The sequence below is a fragment of the Rhopilema esculentum genome, chromosome 13 (genome assembly GCF_057945365.1).
Source record: "Rhopilema esculentum isolate cy_ngs chromosome 13, ASM5794536v1, whole genome shotgun sequence".
Taxonomy (NCBI): Eukaryota; Metazoa; Cnidaria; class Scyphozoa; order Rhizostomeae; family Rhizostomatidae; genus Rhopilema; species Rhopilema esculentum.
The window spans coordinates 5,055,986-5,083,891 of NC_142827.1; the positions used below are offsets into that span (position 1 = coordinate 5,055,986).

At 37.8% G+C, this 27,906-nt stretch overlaps 2 protein-coding genes across 2 annotated transcripts in view; both read right to left on the reverse strand.

The window, feature by feature from the left end:
• Positions 1-326: 326 nt before the first annotated feature.
• LOC135691831 (uncharacterized) lies at positions 327-27,804 on the reverse strand. The gene is made up of 22 exons (XM_065209808.2): positions 27,475-27,804; positions 24,823-24,955; positions 23,860-23,918; positions 23,084-23,284; positions 19,770-20,036; positions 18,789-18,985; positions 18,272-18,430; positions 16,564-16,785; positions 15,915-16,063; positions 15,029-15,222; positions 14,527-14,754; positions 13,923-13,968; positions 13,297-13,496; positions 12,334-12,528; positions 11,901-11,952; positions 11,008-11,177; positions 10,399-10,611; positions 9,264-9,546; positions 8,480-8,671; positions 7,537-7,605; positions 6,444-6,657; positions 327-5,268 (listed from the first exon to the last, which is right to left on the reverse strand). The coding sequence occupies exons 1-22, from the start codon at positions 27,802-27,804 to the stop codon at positions 5,229-5,231; spliced, it is 3,813 nt and encodes a 1,270-aa protein (XP_065065880.2). The 3' UTR covers positions 327-5,228.
• LOC135691847 (TATA-binding protein-associated factor 172) overlaps positions 27,695-27,906 on the reverse strand; it is a 53,287-nt gene continuing 53,075 nt past the window's right edge. Inside the window, exon 42 of the mRNA XM_089112003.1 lies at positions 27,695-27,833. The gene's annotated coding sequence lies outside the window, so the exon portion shown is untranslated. The remainder of the gene's footprint in view (positions 27,834-27,906) is intronic.

Below are 27,906 nucleotides of genomic sequence, written 5' to 3' on the forward strand. Positions count from 1 at the left end.
GGCATATTTCAAAAGAGCATTTTGTCTTTATAATTTGTCAGCTATTAACGACGAATAAGCAAGATGTAGACAGCAGGCTGTTAGGTTGTATCAATATCATTGGAAATCTCTTTCCTGCCTGCAGGCACCGCGGAGCGTTGAGAAAAGTGGAGGTCTAAAAAAAGTGGGGGGGGGCGCTAAAACCGTATAAAAGAGGCTTTTCTGGTAGTTTGATACTAAATAATTGGCTAAAGCCCCCCAGCCCCCCTGCTCCGCGGTGCCTGCCTGCCTGAAAGGTTGAGTATCAATCTTACATTTCTGCAGTCTCGCAAGGCCTTAAAATACAGTTGTAAATTAACGATGAATGTTTCTCTTCGAACAAGTCAAAGGTGTTGCAGCGAAAATAGGCTTTGTTGTGTTGTTGTCTCGTTTTCTAGATTAACACATCTAAGCAGCCGTGTAAGCGTAACTTAAACTCGAACAGAACAGTGCTCATACAAATGAACTGCGCGTAGCTATTTCTATATGCAAAAAAGTGCAAATGAATTTCTATCCTGCAAATTCTAAAAGAAGAAGCGGCGAGAAAATTTTCGTGGGCCTTCAAAGTTGTTCGCATAAGGCTGCACCGTCCTGGCGGTCTCCAGCCGCACTTACGCACGATGTTTTGATTCCCTCAAATCTTTTGTACGCGCGGCCAAGTGGAAGTCAGGAGCAGGGGCGAAAATACCGGGGCGGTGTGGGGGTGTGACACCCCCCAATCTTAAAATCAGCCGATTTCGCAGGGCAATCGAAGATTTCGCAGGGCGCCAAGAAGAGCTTTATTGCCCGACGTTGCTAAAACGAGGAACAAGCGGAACAACCTAGTAACAAGCGGAACAACCCAGTAACAACCCAGTAACAAGCGGAACAACCCAGGAACAAGCAGAACAACCCAGTAACAAGCGGAAATGTGAATTAATTGTTTAGTAAATACCACATGGGGGCGTTTATAATCCAACTCTCTGAAGTTCGTGTGGGCTAGAACTATCAAGAGGCCGTCAATCATGTCTTCATCTGTTTCGGAGGCTTTGTGATTTTGCCAACGGACAGAGAGAATCTATCGACCCCGGATCGGGACGAAAAATAAATAGTAAAGCATGCCTAAAGGGGTATGGCGAATGCTCCCCCAGACATTTTTGAAAATGGTGGCTGCTCTGGTGGCTATTTTGGTTGCTAAAATAGCTATGCTGGGTAAACTGCTCTGACGGCAGTGGCTAAGATAGAGGGAATCAGAGGGGGGCAACAAAACCCTGTAGAGCTAGACCGAGGGGCAATTCACTCTTGAAAATTGCGTACAAGATTTTACCAAAACAAAAGGATTTCTAGGGATTTTCAGATAAAGCAATAGGATTTTCATAAAAGGTGTACAAGATTTTCTTGGAGTGATTTGCCCCTCGAGCTAGACTCCTATTTTGTCGGAAAACCTCTGGTCTTCTGGAAATTTTCTATGTTTATCTACTTGCTATGTTTTATAGGAAAGAATTTAAAGTTAATGAAAATAAGAATATCTGAATATGTCAAAATATTTATTTATTTCAGTTCTGATGTCGTTATATTTTGTGTACTTAGATATGATTGTATTTAGAGTGTATTATGGCACTTCAACTAATTTTATTTAGATAAATAAATTTTTTTATGATGATGATGGAAACGCCAAACATTGGTTGCGTGTTTGTCACCCTACCATCAAAATTTCACGATATTGCGCCATTCAATCGCCTGGGGAGAAAAATGACATTGATGTGCCTACAAGAAAAATCATGCCCTGTCGTGGGATAAAAGTCGGAAAATCCAGGAACCAGGAAACTGATGGTTTGCCTAGAATCATTTTTACTGAGGCGGAAAGTTAACCTCTTCTTTAATCCAAATTATAAGTTGTAAGAAGTTGCCCATTGTATTCCTTCCCATGCAGTACATTGTTATAAAGGAAACATACTACAGTAAGACAATTATTGGTGGGGCTTCAGAAACCCCCCCCCAGCCCCCCGGCTCCGACGGGCCTGAAAAATGTGATTGCAACAGGGCTACATGTACAGATTTACACTATGGCATGCACATCTATTTGCAACAGTGTGTCTGTTGTGATCGAATGTATACGCATGCTTTACTATTTATTTTTCGTCCCGATCCGGGGTCGATAGATTCTCTCTGTCCGTTGGCAAAATCACAAAGCCTCCGAAACAGATGAAGACATGATTGACGGCCTCTTGATATTTCTAGCCCACACGAACTTCAGAGAGTTGGATTATAAACGCCCCCATGTGGTATTTACTAAACAATAATTCACATTTCCGCTTGTTTCTGGGTTGTTCTGCTTGTTCCTGGGTTGTTCCGCTTGTTACTGGGTTGTTACTGGGTTGTTCCGCTTGTTACTAGGTTGTTCCGCTTGTTCCTCGTTTTAGCAACGTCGCTTTATTGCCACGCAGAAACGCCATCTCTGAAGTTCGTAAAGGGCCGTTTACGAATTTTGAAATGGAAGTATTATATTTGTTATCAACCTCCCTTCCTGACATTCCATTTTAGAGAACGGAACAGTTATGTCAGGAAGAGCTCCGTTATTAGCAGAGCGAAAGCATTCCTTACCGAAAATCATAGCCAATGGATGCAGTGATTGATGCATAAGTTTATGAGGGCAAGGTTGAGTCCACACAAATTAATTTAAGTTGTAAATTATTTTCATGACAGGTACGGCGCCACTGGGGGAAATAGAGGGCTGAAGGCCAAGATACTTTGGCCACTTTGGTCAAGATAAGAATTTTTTATCCTTTTTTCTATAACTTTTTAACAGAATGTTAAATAAAAAGAGAATAAACTGTTAAGATGCCGATTTTGTTTGATCTAATTGCTAACTTATTTATGTATTTCTATTTTTTTATTTGCATTAATTCAGTAAATCAGTTTCTGTATCATTGCAATGTATTTATTTTGGAAGTGTAAACATGGCCCTCTCGAGATAAGAAACTGCACATTCTGTTTAGGAAATGAAATTCTCCCAATCAAAACAACATTGCTGTCATTCACAACTATGTCCTATCTGAAGCGAAAGGTTACCGTTTCTTTCCTTCCCCAACATCTATCGCTAGCGTTTTAGCATGACATCCCCCTCCCAATTTTTCAAACAAACAATTATCAGTTTTTTAGCAGTATAGTATTTTAGCGGTATAATTTCAAAAAATTTCTTCACGTCGGACCCACCCGGTGGGTCCTCCTACCTCACTAAACTTGATATGCCATGAAATACAAGGTTTATTACAAAGGAAAATCAAATTTGACATTTAATTTACGCTCGCGTAAACAAAGATATTTCATAGGCAATGAAGTTTCAAGTTTTTTTTATTGCTTAGGAGTTTGTTCTTGGTAAAGACTAATTTACACTGGTAAAGCTTTCACTAGTAACCTATAGACAAACCATGGACAAACCTTTGCTACGAGGTCTGCAGGGCACCACTCATTTTCGCAGGGCAGAAATCCTTTTCACCCCCCCCCCAAACCTTTTGGTCAAGTTACGCCCCTGGTCAGGAGGTCGGTAACGTACCATGCGTTTAGAGCTTACCTTTAATATAGGTTAATATAGAAATATATTCTGCAGTGTATATCGACTAGCCTTGCTAGAAAATTTCTTTATCTGCTCAAGGCACCTCGACATTGCTAATGCATGCCATAGCGCTCTAAATGCACGACATCAACAGACGAGCTATAGAAAGGAACACACTGTTTTAAGCGATCAACATTAATGTCCATGCGCCTTGACCCTCACTGCATACCCCGCAAATATGTCAACAGAAGCAGAAATGAACATGATTAAAGGCAATCTGTCACGACGTTGATTGATTATAAGAACAAAGGGATTTTTTATTGTTTCCAGTCCCCCTTTAATTTATCGCATTGTAAAAAATGTGGCGGAGCGCTGGAATCGTGTTTAGGCTTTTGTTCCTGCTATTGTTCTCGTTAACCAATCCACAACGAGACAGATTGCCTTTAAGCCAAGATGAGCAATATTTCCCTCTGTCGTCGAAATCTGCTGAATGAAATACAGTATAAATCGTACTAGCTTTAGCAGTACTAATTCTCATTATCATCACGTGAACACAAATGATTGGTGTTCACTGATTAAACGTGATCTATCGACGCTTGTGCTTCTATGGAGTACCGGTGTGACGTCATCAAAAATCTATTTTTAGATCTTCTGAATTTTGATCACATAATCTAAAAGAATGAAACAAAATACCTCTAAATGTGCAAAATCAGGTAGATATGTTCAAAATTGGGGGAGATATGGCCAATGAAAGATTTCAAGTTTGCCAACGGATTACTGTTACTGTGGCCTGGTTCATAAAGTTATGAACCAAGACAAAATTACAGAGGTTTTATGGAGGAAGAGCCTCTTTGCTCAAGTGGCCATATCGTAACATATTCAATTGATTTTGCACATTTAGAGTTATTTCATAATGCTCTTTTGGGATATATAGTCAAAATTGGAAAATTCTTAAAATAGTGTTTTGTGACGTCATCACTTCGGTACTCTACTGTTACCACGTGTATAAAGCGAGAAAATATTTACGACGCTATGTACAATAAATTTACCACAAAAGATCTAATAAGTAAGCATAGCTGCAAGGTGAGCCCAGGCATATAGACAACGAATCGATATTGCATAAGCGCTTCCTTGAATCTAACTCATGTCATTATAAAGATGCCGACGGAATTGGTCGCAAAACATTCGGTCATACTGCAGGCCTAGCATGTCATTTACCTAACAGCATTTTGTGCAGTCATCTCCTCTCGTGAACAGTCCAAGTTAAGAAGCGCGAAGAATGTTTCAGTCTTGTTTGAGTAGTTAGCTTTACGAGAAAAACGTTTGAATAGCAAAATGCAACTTCAGCTGGGTCTGTTTCAAAGATGAGAATTCGAAAACAAATACTTTGGACACTGAAAAGGTTTCCTGTTCCGGCACGTGACTTGCTCAATAGATTAAATCTGGAAAAGAATCTAATTGGCCAAGCCCTTATTGATTGACAGGTCTAAATTTCACATCTTTGAGGCAGGCTTCTTCAGCATATTCAGCATTTGAGGCAGGCTTCTACATAAGAAAAGTTGGTTCTTTAACATGTCTCTATGCTTACTTTAAAAGAGCAAACAATACCATCTGTTGCATATACAGTGACTCTTTAACCAAACCGGTGCTTCCTGCATTACCACTTTGGTATATATCAACTCCAAATAAGGGAATGCAGCTCCGACAATGATCCACTACGAAAAAAGTTTATAATAATCAGTTTAACTGTGTGAGACATATTTATTGCCAAATCGGATCTTAATACCTTAGCATAAGTTCCTAAATTCTGACTCAAAATTTCACTTTCAAAATACCGTAAATCATCGAATAAGCCCCCGAGGGGCTTGTTTATTTTTGAAATTTTTGGATGGGGGCTTATTCGAGGAGAGGGCTTATACGAGGGGGGGGGGGGGGGCTTATAAAATTATTGTAGACATTAAGAAGACAATATCAAAAGACTTCGTTTATTTTAGTAGGAATTTATTTATGAGAATTCAATTAATTACTACCAAAAGTAAATATTTGTTGTTGTAAATCAATAAAACACCAAAGGCAACCTCAGATGGCAAAAATCATCAAATTGAGGGGTCCAATTCAAGAATTTACGGTAGCAGTGGGGGCCTATTCGAGGGGGGGGGGCTTATTGACAATTTGTTGTTCTAAATTGGGGGCTTATTCGAGGGGGGGTTTTCGATGGGGGGGGGGCAATTCGAGGATTTACGGAAAATAATATATAATTTATTTCCTAAAATCTGACGCCCTAATAATTCTTGTATCATTGCTACATTTTGATGTTCTTGCAAAACATTTACAAACTAATTCAGTTTTTCACTTTATCGTTGATATTTCCATGTACCATCAAAATTTTAGTCCAGCCTCATTTAATACAAAGTTCAAAGTCCAAATGTTAGTACCTACTTTATGATAGATCTGAATTGATTGATTAAAACACTGAAAATGCGACTTTGTGCATGGAAAATTAGAATGACAATGCAACTGCTACTATTTAAATTTCCATGCAAAAATTCACACTTAAAGTATATTTATCTTCTTTCACGTACAACACACTGAAACTCATTGACTAAATCAACTGACTTTGGGACAAGACTGGTACTAGATCTAAGTGACACGCAGGAGCAAACGAGCAAAAGTCAAAATCAACATTTTTGGCAATATCATATAAGTACTAGAGATTGTTTGATTGACAGGTGACATCTCTGGACCAATCCAACTTGACTTTTGGCGATAACAAAAGCATAAGCTTTGCAGATTATAACCGGGGCTTTATTTCACTACAAAGACTTTCAGCGGCCATAACCAAAATCATCTAAACATTTCAAGATGATTTCACCCTATAAGGAGACATTACCTTTTCAAGTTTGCTGTCGCACCATCTTGGCTTTCGTTGTCGTCAATTTCGGCATCAAAATCAATAAGGTCAAACACAGTGTCACTTTTGAGGGCAGGCGTGGTTTCAACAGGAAACATGTCAATCAAAGGAGTAGGAAGTGCGTCTGGAATATCATTGGACAACCACCAGTCAGGATCATTGATGGATTCATCATCGCTCCACGCCATCAAATCTGGCAAATGAAAACATTTATATTAGTTCACATTCTTTGGCCATTATTACAAAAAAACGGAACGAGCTTTACCTCAGATGCCCAATTCCACTCTGGTTCGAAAATTCGTCCCATCCAAATCCATAAAAAACTTTGAAATCTACTTTGTTATGCCTGTTTCTACCGCATCGTATTATGGCCAAATTGATCTGAGCACGCGCACAAGAAAGGAATTGGAAACTGCTCACGTGAAACCACTGGCGGAATCTGTTCACGTGTTTTTCTCTGTGCGCAATTTGATTGGTCAACCGCCTGTGATCGAGTCGCTGTAAGCCACTTTTACCTGTGTCGAATGCCTTTAATGGAATGACGTACTTAGGCCTGGTTCAAATGTCGCACTTCTCATGTGCCGAACCTAACTCTGTTTGGAGCGATACTTGAGCTTATGCATTGAACCGTTCCGTTCCGTGCTGGAGCCGTGCAGCTCGGCAAGCTCTGCCGATCCAAACTAGTCTGCCGCTCTTAACTAAATCTGCCGTACCAAATTGATTCAAACATCGCGCCCCTCATGTACTTAATTCTCGAGTTAGGTTCGGCACATGAGAAGCGCGACGTTTGAACCAGGCCTAATATCACCAGCTCATTTCTTTAAATTCACATAAAGTTCAAACCAGTAAGGTTATTTTTCCAAGGGGACCGATAAAATTGGTCATATTACTAAAAGTCAACATCGAGCTCGTGTAATTCGAACTTTTACTTACCCGAACAAATTTTTCAGGTCCTTTGGGAAAAAACCATTATATTAAGAATCTCTGTAAATCGAACATTTTATAGTTTGAACATTTTTACAATCTCCTAGAGAGTTGACTGAATAAAGTGCGGAAAATGAATCATATTCACCCGTATCAGTTTGGGACTGTGTTGCTACATCGTTGTACCATTCCAACTCCGGCATTTCAGTCAACAATACTGCAAAAAGACACATTCTTTTAGCCTTAAAATAATTGCTATTGTATATCTAGAAAGAATTTTTACCTGTAACACAAAGCAACCCATCAAATAAATGCGGCGATTTCGGATAAATTTGAGCTTGGTTCTACACCAAAGATGTAAACAATCGTTTTACATTTTGCCATCTAAGGGCCTCCGACGAAGGGGGGCACCCCCCACATCTTTGCAAAAAAGAGCTTTTTCTAAATCTTTTGTTATGGGTGTTAAATTTTTCCTTGCCCCCTCCCCCACTTTTCAACCTATGTTGGAGCCAATGCATCTTATTGCTTAAATACCGCAATCTTTTTACCATATCTTTACTGGCTGGCCTTTGCCACTCTACACTAAACTGCATTTATAGCAGGTTAAACTGTTGCCCAAAAATACACATGGGTTTTATTCGTCCCAATTTAGCCAAAGCTTAAGGCAAATAAGACCGTTCATAAAACAAAATAAAAAAAAGAAGAAAACACAATCTAGGTTTGCACGGCAGAAGGAGGGCGTAACAGCGGAGCCAAAACAATATCGGGGGTTTAGCACGACAAAATTGCGGCCATATAATGGGAACCTTTAATTTAAAGGTTATGGGTATTCTTATTGTACATATTGAGGCAATATTATCAATCCCAACCCAAACAACGTCCAATCATCTCGCCCAAAGGAAGTTGATCAAACTTTTCAAAAGCGATGGGGGGCCAGGAGGCGGTATTTACTACCCCACACATCCTTTGGGCTGTCAATGCTAATAAGTCTGCAGATACTGCAGAAAAATCAGACACAGTGTGCAAAGCAATCGCGTAGCTCGCATGTGTGATGAAGGACTAAAATTGGATTAAAACCAGCGTGAAAATACCTTCACTCTCAACAACTACAGCATCCCCGCCATCATCAAATTCTCTATCCGATGAGCTACAGCTAGTTTTAACGGAACATCCTTTATCTTCCTTGGGATCAGTAGCTGACGGGATTTTAATTACCTTCTTGGGTTTTTTCTTCTTTTTAGTCACTTTTTCAGCTTTGGCAGAAAAGTTCTCCACTTGTTCAGCTTTAGCAGAAATGAAATTGCAATGGATTATGATTGTCTGTTTAAAGTTTCTACACGTTTAAATAACCAAAACTATGACAATAAGTAACTAAAAACAAGAAGACAAAATAATCAGATAAGAACATAAACTAGATTAAAATCATTTTTGAAAATTTTACAAAAGCGTTGAGTTTACTGGTAGAATTTCTATACTAACTCAGAGAAGCAAGTGATAAACTTTACTTTTCAACAACGTAAAGCACTTTAAAATATGAAATTCATTTGCTTAAATCAAACCGACTGATTGGTTGGTCCATGGTTGGTTGGTCAACGGTTGGTTGGTCAACGGTTAGTTGGTCAACGGTTTGTTGGTCAACAGTTTGTTGGTCAACGGTTTGTTGGTCAACGGTTTGTTGATCAACGGTTTGTTGGTCAACGGTTTGTTGGTCAACGGTTTATTGGTGAACGGTTTATTGGTCAACGGTGATCGGTTGGTTGGTTGGTTGGTTGGTTAAAGATCGGTTGGTTCGTCAAAAATGCCAAACTTAAAATCTTTCCAGAGGAAAGAAGCATTATGCGACAAGCAATTTGGGGAAAACATCATTTTGCCTACCTTGCAGTTTTACGATGTCAAATGTCCGGTTAATCACGATGGTCTTTGAAACGTTACTTGGGGGTAACAAAACGAAGAACTCGCTAAAAGCAGTCAGCAGCTGAGAAAATTTGGAGAATCCATTCTCTTCTGGTTTAAAGGGTCTGTAAATATTGCGATAAAAATTCAAAAATTCGCATTGAAGGACTGCCTCGTTGTTGTCTTTCAGCAGCTGCTTTGAATTTATGAGAAATTTACCAATTGCGTCCGAAGTCACGAATGTCGTATTGTCCGATTGATAAACCTGTTAGTATGCAAAATACTTTATAGAAATAAATTTCCAGATTTATTTTTAAAAAAACTTAATATAAAAAATATATCAAAAATCTATGTTATTATATTGAATTTCTCTTACATCAGCCAAGTTTGAAAAAGCTTGCAATGCAAGTAATCATTTCCCCTGCAAAGGGCAAGCCCTCAACAAGGCAAGCTACCGAAAATAGAAGAAATCTTGGTGATCTAAAAAATCTTGTTAAAGCTACTTCGTTGATATCTTCTCTATTCTTATAATCATAATTCTTCTCTATTCTTATCAACACATCAGTCTATTCAGTTTTCAAAATTGGAGAGAACTCAAACTGACTTTCTAATTGAATTTTTTATCCTAGCGTAGAGTTTTCGATCTATGTTCTGACGTTTTAAAAAGCCATTTTTAATTCAATGTTGCAACAAACCGTAAATGCCTATTCGAAATTTTGAATTTGAATATTTTGGTGAATGTTTCCCTAATCCTAAATAGAGCTAATATCATACATATATTTTGGTAGCACAAACAATTTTCGTATTTTGGTAGCACAAGAGAGAGGTGAGAGGAAGAGGGAGGTGAGAGAAAGAGGGAGGTGAGAGAAAGAGGGAGGTGAGAGAAAGAGGGAGATGAGAGGAAGAAGGATGTGAGAGGAAGAGAGAGGTGAGAGAAAGAGGGAGGTGAGAGCAACAATTCAGCACATTCCATTTCATAAAAACATACATCAAAAACGTAATGATTAATAAAATGTTTTGTTATCGATTCGCAGTATTATGAAGACCCAAAAAACCATTGACTTGACATTCCTTTTGTGCTGTAAAATAATGTTGAGATGACTTTTAATGTAACTACCTTTACAATTCTCTCTGGCAGGGCATTCATCAGTTCTTTCATTTTTTTGCACCCAAAATTCTTCAATATTAGCAGTCTGCCAAATTTTTTGTTGTACAGCCCACAAAGTTCCGATAAATCAAATGACGGGTTTTCTTCGAGCAAAAGGAGCAATTCAAAGCAGAAAAATCGCAACGCGAGGCCGCTTGCCAGGACAATCTGATCACCATTTTTCTACAAAAAACAATAATCACTTGAATACAGTTATTACACAGACGATGCTTTGCAAACAATCAGTTGATTACCAAATGCTACAAGCTTTCTAGTCGCTACAAATTGAAAAGAGAAGCTAAAGACTAGAGTTTTGATGAAAAAAAAATGCAGATATACAGTGTATTGGCTAAATATTGAAAGTTCTAGTAGCGGATAGTCTAGCCTAACAGATGTACCTATTGCTAAAATGCTATTTGTTATCGAATAAAAGCTACCAATATATCAAATTACGATCTGACTTGCAAATTCTTCGATTGCAAACATGCACGAGAGAAATGAAGCTTATTCCCAGCTTTACAAAACGTTAATGTTCTTAGTTGCAGCGAATGCATGTGTAAAGTTGATAAAATTATTCACCGATATATTTCCTGAAGCAATTGCATTACAAACAGCCTTTTTAAAATTGCATTTAAGGGCAGTCCCAGAAATGGCAAGATTTGCTTGTAAGTCTTTCTCAGGTAATGTGAATTCTGAGCATTGGTACAACGTTTTGCAAATTAACGTCGTATCATCGTCAGCAGTCAATTCTGCAAAAATTGAAACTGGTTGTTACTCATAAATAAATTGATGAGGAGAGATGGGGCGAGGGAGGTGGAAAGGCGAAGGAGCTAGGAGCAAAGAGGGAGGTGAGACAGAAAGGGAGGTGAGAGGAAGAGGGAGGTGAGAGGAAGAGGGAGGTGAGAGGAAGAGGGAGGTGAAAGAAAGAGGGAGGTGAGATGGCAAGGGAGGGGAGGGGAAGAGGGAGGTAAGAGGAAGAGGGGGGTGAAAGGAAGAGGGAGGTGAGAGGAAGAGGGACGTGAGAGGAAGAAGGATGCGAGAGGAAGAGAGAGGTGAGAGAAAGAGGGAGGTGAGAGGAAGAGGGAGGTGAAAGAAAGAGGGAGGTGAGATGGCAAGGGAGGGGAGGGGAAGAGGGAGGTAAGAGGAAGAGGGGGGTGAAAGGAAGAGGGAGGTGAGAGGAAGAGGGACGTGGGAGGAAGAGGAAGGTGAGAGGGCGAAGTGAGAGGTTGAAAGGGCGAGGTGGGAGGTTGAGAGGGTGAGAGGGAGCGTGAAAGGCGTTCAACATACGAAAAAAATTAGGTTAGATATAGTAGATCTCAAACAAGAAATCGAAATTCGACAAAACCCATCACTATCAAGATCAACCTTCATGTATAGCTATTAATGTTAGAACTAGAAATAAATAGACGTTTCCTGCAGAAAATCAAGTACAAATCATTTGAAGGTCTAAATCACAAAGTTGAAAAGCCTACCGTCGTATTTGGAAGACAAAATCAAACATCTGCTATGGTCTCGACCAACAACCTGAACATAAAAACAATTTCGATTGTAATCACTGGCTACAGGTGTTTAACATGTCACTGGCAGCAGATGAAAGGGAGCACAGACTTCAAATTCTAACAGACTCTCAGAGTTGGTTGCTGAATCACATTGACAATAAAGAAGGCTGACAAAATAACCCAAGACTAGCTCGTTGCAGAAGCAAAATTGTGCAATTGACAAAAATACATTTAAGCAAGTAAGTAATACACAAATGGTTATACATTCACGAACGCTGGATCTGGGCGGCAGTTTAGAAAAGGATATCTGACATGTTCTTTATCTAACAATTGCCTTTCTCTCCTGCAAGACATGGTTTTACAAGCTGTGTGACTGTAAGAGATTTGACGAAACAAAAAGTTTTACCTTTGCTATACTTGATATGGGTGCAAATGAGGAACTAACTTCCTCCTGCATCGCGGTTGGAAGGTCTGCTAGAAATATGACGCCATTCGTCGAATTAAGTAATAAATTTGTAACTTTGTCTTCCATTGTCACGGCTAACGCTTCGGGGCTATGATTTGCGAGACAGATGAACGGTTCTTTGCCATTATTTTGGACCTATGAACAACCAAAGCGTTTATGAATGTTGAAATAAATCATCATTCATACTAAGAAGAGACATCTAGATTCAAGATTTCATGCATTTTTGCCATTTTGATTGAAGTTTGATTGATAATAGACTGGTCTCACACCATAGACTGGCCTACCATCCATTCTTTCAAAATTCTGGCCTGAATATGATAAAAAAATATGTCATTCTAATAAGGCTTCGCCCTACTCCTTTCGTTCAAGTTGATCGTCATAGTGTAAACTTAGATACTAGCAATTCATGAAGACAAAAGTGGAGATCTCCAAACGAATCCTGCTGTGACGAAAAATAGGTTTGACCATCATCCAATACAATTACGTGAGGACATTTTCATGCAAGATTCCCTATGATCAATTATCACCAAAGCATATGTGCGCATGCCTGAATGGAAGTATTTTTAGCATCAGCTTTTTAGCTCAGACCTTTAGCTACAAAACTTTTTGTTGGTTTGTCCTACATTTGTTTTCTGCATATTGGGAAAATGTTGGATGCTTTTGACCTTGGCTTTGGGAATATTTTAGTTGGGTTTTATTAAGATTTTATGTAGATTTTACATTCTAAACTTCTTTATCTTTTAAGGTTTATGTAAGAAATTACGTAATGCACTGTTAAACCCTTGAAATAAACTCTGGAAAAAATACCTTTCATTGCAATAACGATCAGAGCAGAAACCGAAAATGATCAGAGCAAAGTGCATAGAGAAAAGACAAGTGCTGGTTTCATTTGCCTATGCTTACCGTCATTTCAGTTTCCAGTGCTTTGAAAAGATCGTTTGGATGGGAAAACCCAAGTGAACTGAGCAAGGGACAGCTTCCATGGAATTTTTCATACTCGGAGACCATTTTGCTTATGGGTAGCATGCCATCCTGTTTTGTATCCAGCAAAGAGATCAATCCTTTCTTAAACTGCTGAAATTGCGGCGGCCCTGCTGAGGACGCTTTTAAAAGAAATAGAAATAATAAAAAATTACGGTTAATTATAAAAATATAAAGTAAATTCATATTAACCAAAGATAAATTACGAAAGAATTAATAATTATTGTGGGATAAAGTTGCCTAATGATCGCATTACGTGTGAAACTCTGAGCTTTAACTTAGAACCGTCCTGTTCTATAAATTATAGCGCATATACTGACGGATATAATAAAAAGGGGAATCAGGCTATACGAAGTTAAAAGTCTCCGGCCCAATCCTACAACATTATTTCGATCCGTGTCTGAGAAAAAAATGCAATCAATGCTTCTAAACAATGAAAATGGTTTATATGTAGTGGTGCAGAAAAACTAGATGCCTAGATGGGGAAGAAAAACAGGAGCTGTAGCTCAACTTTCTTAAATATTGTAGGCTGTGTGCATAAAATTTACCTTTATTGCGGATAAGAAAGAATGCCTTGTTCTTATCACTGACAACCTTGAATTTAAAAAATCAAATTTGTGACGAGTTTCCAGTCAATACAAGTTGAAAAGTTAGTTAGATCAAAAAAAATATTCTAACTTTTACTCTAATTGGAATTTTCTAACTCCGTCTTTAACCTATACCAATTCAGTTATCAATTCTCAGTTTTGTATCTCCGGTGTTGTTGTCGTTGATTTTTGGAAATTCATTACGAGAGAAGTGTGAATGGGTAGAGGTTTAAACAAAAAACAAAGGATAGTGCACCAACAAGATCAGAAGTTATCAACATTCGATAATGAAAAATAGCCCTTTTCAAAGGTTGTGGCACTGAACAATGCTCTTCGTACAGACAACAAATACTGCTAGCATTACAAACTGAAAGTGTGATTCGCCGTTCCTATACTTGCGATTCATCTGCGACTGAATAAAGCTATGCTTATAACAAAATGTAACGTAGGAACAGATCAAAATAGTCGCAAACTTTCAATATGTGCACATTTGATGGTTGATGAAACTTTAGCATTACATCATTGTAAAATTGTACGCCTTCAATAAGAAAGTTACTCAAAATACCTTTAGATCACCCTTAAGTGATGAAAGAAGCTTTCTTAGCCTTGATGGGTTATTAGCATGCGGGAAGATCAAGCCGTAGTACTTGAAGTATTGCTCTGGAAGCTGCAGCAAGGGTAATTTTCTGTTATCGCCACGACTCGAAACCAACTCAAGCAGCTCATCGTGAAAGTGTTTAACTTTGTACATATGACATAACGAAACCAATCGATTGCCATTGATTTCGTTGATCTTAATGCAAAATAGACAAATCATTCAAATTTGAAATATATAAATGCATAAATGTTTGCCACAATCTATTCGACTATACTTTTTGATCGATTGATTATAAAATGCCCACAAAGCAAACATATTTATAGGAGCTAAAATCTACGAAACAAAACAATTCGCAGAGACTAAGGTCAAAATGTTTCACAAAATAAATTTTGGTTCCGATTAAAAGGTTGGGTCTACTTACTGCAAAGCAAACATAATATTTCTAGAATTTCAAGATAACGATACTTACCTCAAAGATATCGCCTGGAATTGCTTTCAGCAGCTCTTCAATGTTTGAAAACCCAAGCGCTTTAATATAGCAAGGATAACCAAAATGGCTCAAAAAGTGTTCAGGGACTTTATTAACAGGAATCCAATGATAGTGGTAGCATTGGAAGAGCTGAATCATACCTTGGGCGACCTTCAACAGTTGTGCCTCGCGATCTACATGGGACAATTGTGCGATAAGCATGAGATGGTTTAAAGATTCCACTTATAAATAAGTGATTGAATATTGATTCAAAACGCTAGCTAGATAGAAATACTACATAGCGCTTAAGAAGTGAAGCAGCAGTATTGAACAAGCCTGGCTCTATTCAGCCTGTTCGCAGACTCCATTCGGAACTGAGTTGAATTTTTCTGTCTGACTTGGCTTCAGTCGATTCATTTAGATGGCAGACAGTCAACTTAAATAGTTTTTTAAAAAATTTGCATTCAGCTTAGTAAAAAAAATCCTTGAAGCTGGCTAACTGTTCAATGAGGATGTTTTCACTGTTCATCACCAGTGATATTTAAGAAGCCTAAAATTGTGGAGCCCCCGATCACAGCTGAAAATAATTACAAAGGAACAGAAATTGATATTGGTACCCGGCAAAATCGTGGGTAGTAGATAACACAGACTAATGTAAATTCAGCGCCGACTAACGATCAACTCTTGGTAATATCTGGCAACTTCTATAACGGAACATGCCATTCTCAATCTTGACGCACTCTTTCTCTGTCTTTAAGACAGGATTAAAGCTGCAATGACTCAGGCAAGTAAATTCTATTACATTGAACCTAGTCAAACGAACCAATAATAGAAACTTGGAAAAACCTGAAAGTGCTGAAAGAAATATGTGCTACATCATACTAGCCTTCATTCTGCTCTTTTTTTATAGCAACTCCATGCTTCAAAGAGGTTCCAAATAGATTCGAGCACGACTTGACGAGTTCCATTAGAGGTTGGCCTGCCTTTGTTATTCGTAGAATTCTGCCATAGTAACTCCAGTATAATCCAAGAAGACTTAATATGAAACATATGAAGTTTATAAAACCCATGAAAAAGAGAGAGAGAAGCGATCGGTTAGGTCTTTACAAATTGACGCCAAATGCATTACTGCATGGTTTACAGGGGGCACTCAAAAGGATTTACGGCACGAGAGAAGTATAGGTTTGAAAGATAACAAGCGAACATTTAAAATAATTCTTGACAGCAAGCTCTCAGTAAACGAACAATCAAATGCCAAAATTCATATTTTCATCTTGTAATTCGTACACAAGAAACACGCTCGTATTTGCAGGAGAAGCAGTCAGCCGCAAATAACAGGAGCCTGTTACAAAGAAGATTGGTGATCCAAAAATTATGGATGCCATCCCCTGGTACAGATCTTGAGCAATGGTGTCGTTGGAACCCCTTATCGCAATCGTTCAACTTAGGACCTCTACATTAGTCATCGTTAGAAATTGAAATAGCGGCAGATTGAAGTAGTAAATACAAGAAGTAACTGTAAAAAGAACCTCTACCTCGCAAATGGCACTTTTCTGTTATGCATATCTAAGAGGTCCTCTAGCTCGTCATGGAACACATCTCTATCAATTTCTATTTCAAGTTCCTTGATATCTTTAGTTAGCAAACAGATGAATTTTTTTCCCGGCTTGCCGTCTAGATAAACAACATCCTTAAGTTTGCACAACTTGAAAACGTCGCATTTTTCTTTGTATTGTTTCATGAATACCTTCTCGAATCTATGGTTAGAAAAGTAACAGCGAAGTCAATAGGATACGTTACAATGATTACAAATTACTGTTTACCGGTCGGTCGTACAATTGACGCAATAGAGGCAGGGCTGTACACGCGTTGGTATACGATCATTAGGCCAGTGTTCCTGATGAACTCTTAGTTGTAACTTAAAACTGCCTTGTTTTATACTCAATGATCATGTTACAACCGTTCCCTGTGGCAACAGCAATGTCATATAATTACAAAAGGTCACTCAGAGTGTGGAATGGGAACCCCCCCGGAAATTTCTTAGAGAGTGCTCAACCGCCCTAGACAATGCAGGTAAGTTTTACGGGAACAACAGAAAAGCAAAGGTTTTTTTTCCATTTAGCTACTACTAATTCTATTATTCATTTGCTATAAATTCTATAATTTCAAATATTTATTTATCTCAATATCTATCTATTGATTTGTTTATAGATTTATTCACTATAATCATTCTTCAAATAAACAAATCAAAAGAGCTTCTCAGAACTTGATACGTTCACATTTCTTTTATTGAATTTTCATAAATCATTATTCATAACTATATTTTCATTTTGAAATTTGAGCCACCCCTGGGAAAGAGAAGAGGGGGGCTAGTGAATAAGTATTTTTAAACTCATTCATAATAGATTTCAACAAAACAGACCTAATCCCATTTAGATCATAAGAAAGAATAAATAATAGTATAATGGGACCTAGAGGGAAATCGACAGATACTCAAGCCATTTGTCAGTCATCAATTCGTCAATCACCTAGGCGCTTATTGATTGGCCAAGTGAAACCACCTAGACGCTAATTGATTGGCCAAGTGAAACCACCTACGCGCTTATTGATTGGCCAAGTGAAACCACCTAGGCGCTTATTGATTGGCCAAGTGAAACCACCTAGGCGCTTATTGATTGGCCAAGTGAAACCACCTAGACGCTAATTGATTGGCCAAGTGAAACCACCTAGGCGCTTATTGATTGGCCAAGTGAAACCACCTAGGCGCTTATTGATTGGCCAAGTGAAACCACCTAGGCGCTTATTGATTGGCCAAGTGAAACCACCTAGGCGCTTATTGGTTGGCCAAGTGAAACCACCTAGGCGCATATTGATTGGCCAAGTGAAACCACCTAGGCGCTTATTGATTGGCCAAGTGAAACCACCTAGGCGCTTATTGGTTGGCCAAGTGAAACCACCTAGGCGCTTATTGGTTGGCCAAGTGAAACCACCTAGGCGCTTATTGATTGGCCAAGTGAAACCACCTAGGCGCTTATTGATTGGCCAAGTGAAACCACCTAGGCGCTTATTGATTGGCCAAGTGAAACCACCTAGGCGCTTATTGATTGGCCAAGTGAAACCACCTAGGCGCTTATTGATTGGCCAAGTGAAACCACCTAGGCGCTTATTGATTACTCTAGTTATTGGGCACTAATGTTAAATAAGACGAGATTCCTTCAGATCACTAGAAACGCCAAAACTGACCTGTTTATTGCCATCCAATAAGGCAGTTTATTTAGCAAGGCAATCGTCTTTTTCTTGAAGTCATCCAAATTATCATCAATTTCTTTAGGTATGGATTCCAACAGCTCTACATTGATTTTATTGCCGCCAACGTCCTGACCCTGGAGCTTGTAGCGTGCCCTGAAAGAGGTAATGTTTAAAAAGCTTGAGAAAATTGGGAAGGGGAAAAATTCACATCTGACCAGAATCGAAACAAAAAATCAGATCATCTCAATTGGAGACAGAGCTCAAAGCGGATTAGCAACAAATGAATTTAGGCGATTAATAAAAGGACAACGACTAAGGGCCTAAAAAACAACGAACTAGATAGTGAAGATGCTTTACAATCATTACAAAATGTAGGATAATTAAGACATTAATTGCATTTTCCTACTTACTACGATGTTTTTCAAGGAATATTTAATTTTTACATTTCGTTTCTCTCTTACAAACAAAAATAACGAAGATTAACAAACGCATGAATGATCATTTGCCTTACTTGTAAGCTTCATTGGCATTTTGAAAAGCGAGAATGGCAATCTGTTCGTCTTGACTGCTGTACACTTTGTAAACCTTGCCACCACAATTGTTTGCAAGAAACTTTAATCTACTTGCAACAGACTTGCCATCAATACTTAAGGGAATGTTAGTTACTTTTATTTGGGTACTTTTAGGCGGTATTTTCATCGGAGCTGGCTGAAACGGAAACACGGATATACTTAGATGACACAGCAATTCTGACATAAAGGGAATAGGTAAAGGAAACAAGAGATCAGATGAATATAGGAGATTTATGAGAGCGTCCAGGAATCAAAATGAGTGCTAAATAAATCAATCCAGTGAGGCGTCTTAGGTCTTTTTTGTTATAGTTGCGTCTCACTGTCCTCCAAAGATGGATAAAGACGATGTCAAGGTGTCATTAGACATGGAAGACATTATCGCATGATGTCAAAGCTGGAGGAAATGTTAACAAAGTAGAGCGAAGCAGGCATTTACAAAGACGAATGTAAAAAACCAAAATAAGTAGAAACGATTCTTTACAATGGAGATATAAGTGCGTCGTTTGTATCGCCTTGATGAGGCCACACAATCTCATTCCACCGCCTGGAAAGGAGACAATTGGACCCAATACGAGTTTTGGCAAGATTTTTGCTACTTTGCATTTTACCGAGGGGTGGGAGGGGGGGGAGGAGGGGTCATACATGTACAAAGCAATTCCGATGACGAGAGTTCAAGCTAATAATTCTTGAAGATAATGCACTTGAATACGAGTACCAGAATTTTTCTTTTCTACGTCCGTTGATTTGCCTTTCACCATTCAGGTTTAGGACAAGTTTTTTGACGACATTGTCTGGTAACATATTATTGCCTACTTTTTGTCACAAACCAACCTTTCATACTATGAATTTCCCCATACTTTTGCCTTTGAAGTGGATGTATAGTAGAACATTACCTATAAAACTAAGACGGACAAACTTACCCCTAAACTGGATAGAAACTCTGCAAACAATATATGATTGTTGGCATATTGCTTTAACGTTTCTGATGCTTGCTCATTATGCAACAGGGTGATGTCTAGATTCAATTCATATCTCAGCTTGTGTAGAACCGGTGCAAAGTTGACGTCACCAGAAATAAGAACGACAGAGGCCGGTGGCTTCACCTTATGGCCAAAATCCAATATGAACTGCTTCAGCTTATCGTCTGCAGCATTTTTCGCTGTAGCAGCAACGTGAATGACGTTCACCTGAGGAAAAACGATGTTTCAATAAAAAGATATCTGTAGGGTTTGGTTCATTTTCAAATATAAGAAGGTTTACTTTTCCACCATTGAAGGCAAACCTGTCACTGTTGAGGAATTCATACCTGGTAATTTCCAGAAGTATATAAACAACACAGGTGAGATCAGAAAAACAGAGTTAGCTGAAGATAGAATCCTTAGAGAAAAGGCAGAATGTTTGGTACACTACTCATATATGCACACAAAGAAGCAAAGGATGGTTTTAGACCTTCAGGGTGTGGATTATGTCCTTTGTGACCCAGAGATTGCCACTGCTACCCTTCAGGCGGATGGAAAATTAAATTTCTGTGCTGGAAATCTATCTTTCAAAGCAATAAGTACCTTTCTTGCTGAGCATTCATGCAATAATTACTGCAGGATGTTAGATTTGACAGATATGGGGGCTGTGACAAAATTACTGTTCACCAGTTTTTAAGACTAGCTTAAACTGCAATGTTTACAAATAATTTTACAACAGGAGAAGATTAATAAACGATACTATGATTTGCATATGGTTAACACGAGTTATAGATTAGCTCCACTTCAATGCATAGGACTTTTAGTTGACTCTAGTTTTGAACAAAAAATTCAGTTCAGCTTGAAAAACATTTGATGCTGTTATTTGAAATTTTTTTACATTTTCAATTACAATTTTGCCATATTTGGGGAGCATTTACCCCCGCATACCCTTCTCTGGCCTGACCATAACCATCTCCTTGCCCTCTAGTTTCAGCTATTGAAAGAAGTTTCACTTGGAATTAACCTTAATCACAAATGCTTTATGTTGCCTTGTTTTTTGTAATTAACTGCATGCTAAACATCTTTTAAGCTTTTTTTAATCAGCAATATCTTACATATAGCTTTGCATAATTTCAGTTACAAAAGGTTGTCCATACACAAGAAACAGACATTTAGCTATTCTGAAAATAATCAGAATCAAATGGTATAATTCAAATTTGGCATAATTTTTGAATATGCACAATTGTGATAAAGCTCTAACACTAGTCAATCAAAACTCTAGTCATGGCAATGATAGAATAGGCAGTATGCAGACAGAGGATCTGTAAAAGGATGAGTTTGCTGGTGTGTAATTGTTCTTTATCTATAAAATTTTGAAAGTAACTTTCTTATAGCCTGCCAAAACTAAAACTGGAAAGTTGCCATTTCAACTGCAAGCAGAATTCTTCAGAAACAAATATGCTCTACCAAGTCCTTGCATTCAGCTCTCTCAGGATTGGGCATCAAAATTTCTAATTCATTTCGCCACCAACTCCAGCTAATTCTGCAACTCCAAGAATGTCATGTCTGGATACCTTGATTTCCATTTCCCTTCCTCCATCTTTCTCAGGAAAAGCATACATGTGATTGGGTACTCCTGATGGTAATTCAATCTCAGCTTGGTCTTTTTCTGGGGGCATTCCATAATTTGGCAAATTTTGAGGATCATAAGCTCTTGAACTTAGTAATAAAACCAGTGAGGTTTTGACATCTTTCTCCATTCTCTCATGAAGGTCCCTCCACCACCTTTCAATCTTGTTTGAGGTAGAAGGTCCAAAAACAACTGAAATGGTCCCTCCTGTCATAACTGGGGAGTCCTGGAACCAAGAACATATGTCTAAGCTCATCTCCCTCTTCACGGAACTCTTAACGCAAATTGATTCTTTACCTGTCCATCCAAAGAATAAGCTGCTTTTTATAACAACTATTTTCTCTCACAAGTTTCGTGGCACCTCACAGTAGCCAACATATCAAAAACCTGGATCGTTGAAAATCTTGATAATCACGTTTCTGCATTTATCCACCGTTGGCATGATTAACCCATTAGTGCTACTTTAAGTGACATTATTCTGTCAAAACCACTTCGGTCTTAATATGATTCTACCTTCTGTTAAATTCAAGCAGTGTCAAACTGTTTATTGTAATGCACTTCAATCTTCTCCCAACAAAAACATCCAATCTTTATGGAAGAATACCAGCCAGAGCCTGAACATCCAATATGATGTATACAAGAATACTAGAGAAGCATTGAAGGCTGTTAGATCAGAACATAAAGAGTGCCTTCAAAACCATCTTATATCTCAAGGTACCATTCTTTCTTTCATCTTTGACCACTCTTTTCCTATGGCTTCCTTAAAATAATGACCACAGTTCAAAGCAACATACCTAAGAACGTTTTACTAACAAATATCTGAGCAACTCTCTTGCCATGCAAGAAAAACCTATCCAAATGGAACATCTCTCAGTCGTCTGATTGCTCTTTTTGCCATATGCCAGAAACGTTACCTTGCATTGTGCAGGCTGCTAAACATACCTCGAAGAAAGGCCATTATACATTACGCTAACCTGGATGTTAATGCTAACCCTAAGAAAGAGAGAGAGAGAGAGAGAGAGAGAGAGAGAGAGAGAGAGAGAGAGAGAGAGAGAGAGAGATACTCACCTCTTGTTCACAGCCTAAGCTCAGTCTATTTTCTATCATATTTATTAATATTTCTATCAGTTCCCTTGGTACCTTTGGTCCCTTCTGCTCCTCTTTCATTGACGTCCTGCGATGCTCTAGATATCAGCGAAAATCATTGTTGCTTCATTATCTTCAAACTACCCAACTAAACTATCTGTACTACCTATTACATTTTCTGCCACAGAAACAAGTCTTGGAATAATCCTGAACTTTTTCAATTCAAACGATTTCTGCTACTGACAACTTCCAAAACAAACGAAGGACGAACACACTTTTTCCTTTTTTCCCTTAATTTCTTTTATATGTGCATGTAATAGTCTTTTTCATTGTAAACCAAGGCTAGCCAATTATGCAAATTATCTTTGTAATAGTGAAACTTGTAATTGTAGTTTCAGTTGAATTGAAAAATGAAAAGTTTCCATTATAAGCACTTTCACAAAACAAACAATTTTACTTAGTGTAACACAGTTTTTACTTAGTGTGAAATAAAGGGAACACATTCAGCTTAACTCTTGCCTCTTTCACCAAAATCTGAACAGAATCACAAAAACCATACCTCTGCTTGTGACAATGCATCAACTATTTGTTTTGACATCATGTGACTGTCACATACGCAAATGAATTCAACCAGCTGTTTTCCATTTAAAAAACTGCTGCGTATCTTGTTAACAACAGCTCCTGGAGATTTATTCATAGGTATCTGGCAATTTTCTATGTCCCAATAAATGCCAACTTTTTCAAAATGGTCATCTGCTTTCTAAATTTAAAATAAATCAAAGGGATAAGAAGTAAACAAACACAATCTTAAAAAAGCTACTAGAAACATTTCATTATTTTACTGCAAAAACTTTAAACTTAAAACACAAAGGCATGCATCATGCTTAGTAAATTCTCTTTAGTCTTGATATGCTATTGTACACTTTTGTTAGCCAAGACTTAATTTTTCTATGATATATGTTGCTAGTGGCAGTTTAGTGATAAATAAGTCTAACAAAATTTAACATCAATAGTTAGTACAAAATTCTCTTGCGCACTCTGTTTCTAAATCTTTTGCACCTTTTTTGATGAAAAAGCACGTTGGTAGAAAAATATCCACACCAATACCAGCAGGGTTAAAAGGTGGTGAATCCAAACAGTTTGAGGAAAATCAATCTACCATGCAAATAGTCTCCAGAAGAGTCTCTTCCATTTATAAGTGATAATTTCTAAGAGACTGTCATCTTTAAAATCATACAAAGTAACACTTAAGAAAGGATCACGCAAGTGCACTTATAACTAAGTCCTGAGGTACTTCTGTAAAATCAGCAAAAAACAAATGGATTAGGCAACCACCTTTTTTAGCAAATGGTCTACTGCTGAAGATTTCTCAACTTTCTTGTGGCTTTGGTTAGCTGTTGAATAATCAAAATTAGCATTTATAACATCATCAACATGTAGCAGCCTTACAATTTCAACTGCAATTTGAATATAATTCCAGTTGGAGCAATATGAGATCTTGCAGAATTTTAAAGAAGAAATATTGTCTTCCTTTGTAAGACAAGTTTTTCAGAAAGTCATAGCTAAGTAGACAACAAACTACAGTATTGTATGCATTTACTACAAATTTTTCAACAAAGTTATGCTGATTGATGTTTGATGTGACATGATATATCATGCTATATCAAATAAGAAATGTTATATTGGGTTCAAGAAAATAACACAACAAATTATTCAAGTAATCAAGCGAATAACTTTTAAACAAAACAAGTTCTTTACATCATTTATCGCTAAGAAAACACATTATCATTTTGGGTTAGCATTCAGCCTAAATATTAGCTTGTGGGGAGGTTATAGAATGATTTTTAATGTCAATGATGCGTTCTGATAAACTTATATTCATATAATCACTTTCACAAGAAGAGGTTTTGATAATGGAATTGAGGCTTTACTATTCAATAGTCATGCAAATATAAGTTTTTTTAATAGCGCTATAGGTAATTTGGTGTACAATAAATACATTTGCCTGCAGTACTATCCTGACCTTGCACATGCATCTGCCACACTCTTCAGACTGGCAAATGAATGGGTGGAGTTAATTTGGTCTTTTATAATAATCATTTGCCATATTCTTTCAACAGAATTTTCATAAATTTCATGGCACTACAGAACAGTGCTGATGATAGATACCTAGACACATTATCACAATATCAAGCATAATGACACTTCTCATAATGAGACTCCTATGTTCACAAAAATTCTTTGCAGCCCTCATTTAAAAAAGATAAAAACAGAGAATAGTGACTTGGCATTGCTTACTAGACACTTGATCAAAAAGGCTTCCAGGATGTCGTTTCTTACAAGCCTTGTTCTTACAACAATCATTGAGCCAATCTTGGCAGATATCAGATTGCTTCTTTGCTGCTTCGTTGTGTCTAAAGTGGCACTTTTTCTAAAAGAAACAATTTAAATAACTTAGAAAAGGTGCCAGATATCATTTTACAGAGCTATTAACAAATAAATAAGTACACTCATAAGCCTAGATACATGACTCGTAATTTCTAGATGTAAGATTAATCCCAAACCTTGCTTGTAAAATGTTGCTTCTTTTAAAGGAGAACTGACTCGCAAAAATAAGCTTGGTTTAAACGATAGTTTGTGAAAAGCAAATTCTGGGATTGAAAAAATTTTTCAAATCACATTTACCGTTTTTGAAATACAGGCGTTTTAAGTTGAGAAACTACAATTGTTCCGACAACTTGCGAGGTGAAAATCATCACCAGTGGGCAATCATCTTTGACATCACAAGTGACATGTTCTCAGCACGTATTGTGTTTCTCTATAGAAACCTTTAAGAAAATGCTGAGGACAAGTGTTTATTTTGTGCATGTGAATAGGGCTAATTTTGAATTTTTGACATATAGTTGACTTTTTCAATGGTTTGGGACTCTGAAACATAGCTTTGTTACACTGATTTCAAAACAAATGGAAAATTTCAGCCTTTTGAGTTTGTGCCACCAACCAGCGCTGCTGCTTGGACAGACTGTCCTCCCATGCCTCAACAGTGACGATATTATGAACAAAGAACAGAGCGGAAGTACAAACTGATACAAAATTTCTATTAAAAACATTGCTATTGCCACATTATGAATGAGACCAAGTATCTTAAACCAGAATTTTATTTCAAAATGAAGTGTCTTTGTCCAGACTGCTTTGTCTGTCTGGTCTAATCAGCCTGCTATGTCATAGGAATATCAACTTGCGCATTATCTTCTTTTACAAACAGTCTTGAAGTGGAGGGGGGAATGGTCTTTTTGCAAGACTAGGTTGTTCCATAGTGTTTCAACCTCTGTTAAAATATGATAGTTCAGGCACCGCGGAGCATTGAGAAAAGTGGGAGGTCTAAAAAAGTGGGAGGGGGGGCTAAAACTGTATAAAAAGAGGCTGTTATGATAGTTTGATACTTAATATTCGGCATTTTCTGCAAAAAGTGGGGGGGCTAAAGCCCCTTCAGCCCCCCCCCCCCTGCTCCATGGTGCCTGTAGTTAACTTCAGTCAAAATTAATCTTCTAGTCACACTTGCAGCTCCCATGACCCAATGTTTTTTCTTGAATGTTTATTTTCGCACCAAAAGCAGGTGGGGGAATTACTTTTACTGCCATTTCGACTAGATTTCGTTTCTCTTTTGGCTATTACTTCAATTCCCCTTCCCGCTGTTGTGATTTTATTTGTAGTTAAAGAAATAAAAACTTTGGAGAAATTGCATCAGTTTTTCAAACAAACCTGACTCCTTTTTGCATAAGCTTCTAGAGGTTCTTCCAGCGTTTCAAAGCATGCTGGTTTGAAGGTATCATGGCATGAAAATAAATTTTGTGTGGATATTAGCGTCTAAGCAGACACGTAGCTAGAATTTTCTAGCTTCTTTATACTTATAAATGAAATGCCTGACAATTTTTTGTCTTTTTATCGCAGAATATTTTCAATAAAACAGGAAATTCCACTTGAACTTTCACCGTTGCGTTGATAGACTTTACAACGGCATTTTTAACATTTCACTTGTGACATCAACCGAGAATTTGGCGATAATCTTGTTTCTGCTTTGGGAAATTCCCGAGTCCAGGCTGTGACATAATTAAAGGATAAAAGTACAAATATCAGAAAAAGGGTGAATCTAAGAAGAAAATTTTTTAGCAGATTTGAATTCAGCGACACATTCTGCATCAAATGAGCCAAAGTTATTTTTGTGTGTCAGTTCTCATTTAAAGCAACAGAAAAGCTTTGGTGATTCATAAGTTGGTTCTTCCTGCTGCTAAATATTCTTAAATACTTTTTTAAAACCTTTTGCATCACTTTGGGTTCTTGAGTAAATGTTTTTCAATTTCAAATGAATCTCATTTTATTTTTCAATTCTAATTTTTCAAATACTACCTAGCTGTTCTCTTTTCAGAGCGGCTTTTTGATGCTCAGAGGGACAGGTTTTTTTATTCTTTTGATTAATCACTGGCTAGTGTGCCCTACATAAAGACTTTCACACCAGCACAATGGGCAAAAGCATGGCCTTTGTACTTTAGACCACATGAGGCTTCATAGTTGGAAACAAGTGGCTATAAATTATAGACCCCATTTACACGAGAGCGGAGCCATGTAAATGGGTATATCTGGTCCAGATCGGATCCATCTACGTAAGTTGTTAAAAGTGAGACAGAATATTTTTCAATTCAAGGTGTTTCAATTCCAAAAGTATCCGGATGGATACTTTTGGATCCGATCTGGTCCAGATCTAAATTCAATTTCAGACAATTTTTAATTTTTTTTTATTTCCACTTTTCCACTAGCATGAGTCCCACTTTTTAATTTCAGACACTTTTTGAGAGCAAACTTTTTCAAACAGAGAAACTAGCAACCAAATGGCTAGCAGTCAAAAATTAAGATTAAACTGAGATTCTGAGAATCGATCAAATGGCTACACACTTTTCCAGGTTTTGCACATGATTTTCCTGTCATGAAGAATTTACAGTCAGTCAGCTGTACTTTGGGATGATTGGCCATGTCAAATACACAATACGAAGTTTTTATTTTAAAACCATCGATCTCTTGTCCGTTTGCATCATTAGCTGCAACTTCAGCCACTTCTTTGCTGTAAAAGTTCGCATATGCTATTCGGGGACCTTCCTTGCTACTTTTGAACTTCACGTTGCTCATAGGCCCGTAACGACAGAAGTTCTGGAATAGTTGAGCCTCTGTCATGTCTTCAGGGATGTTCTCAATTTTCACTCCATATTTATTCTTGTCACAAGCCATGGTGAGCAAATTTAAATGAAAAAAGGTTCCTAGGAAAACTGAGTCAGATTCATGCAAACTGTTTCGAAAGAAATTGAGAGTGTTTCTTGGTATTGGCTCAAC

Coding starts and splice junctions, on each gene's coding strand:
- LOC135691831 (XM_065209808.2), bottom strand. CDS start 27,804: ATGGCTTGTGACAAGAATAAATATGGAGTGAAAATTGAGAACATCCCT. Junction 18,431..18,788: donor AATGCCAATGAAGCTTACAA/GTAAGGCAAATG, acceptor TACCTCTTTCAG/GGCACGCTACAAGCTCCAGG. Junction 5,269..6,443: donor GCGACAGCAAACTTGAAAAG/GTAATGTCTCCT, acceptor CTTTTTTCGTAG/TGGATCATTGTCGGAGCTGC.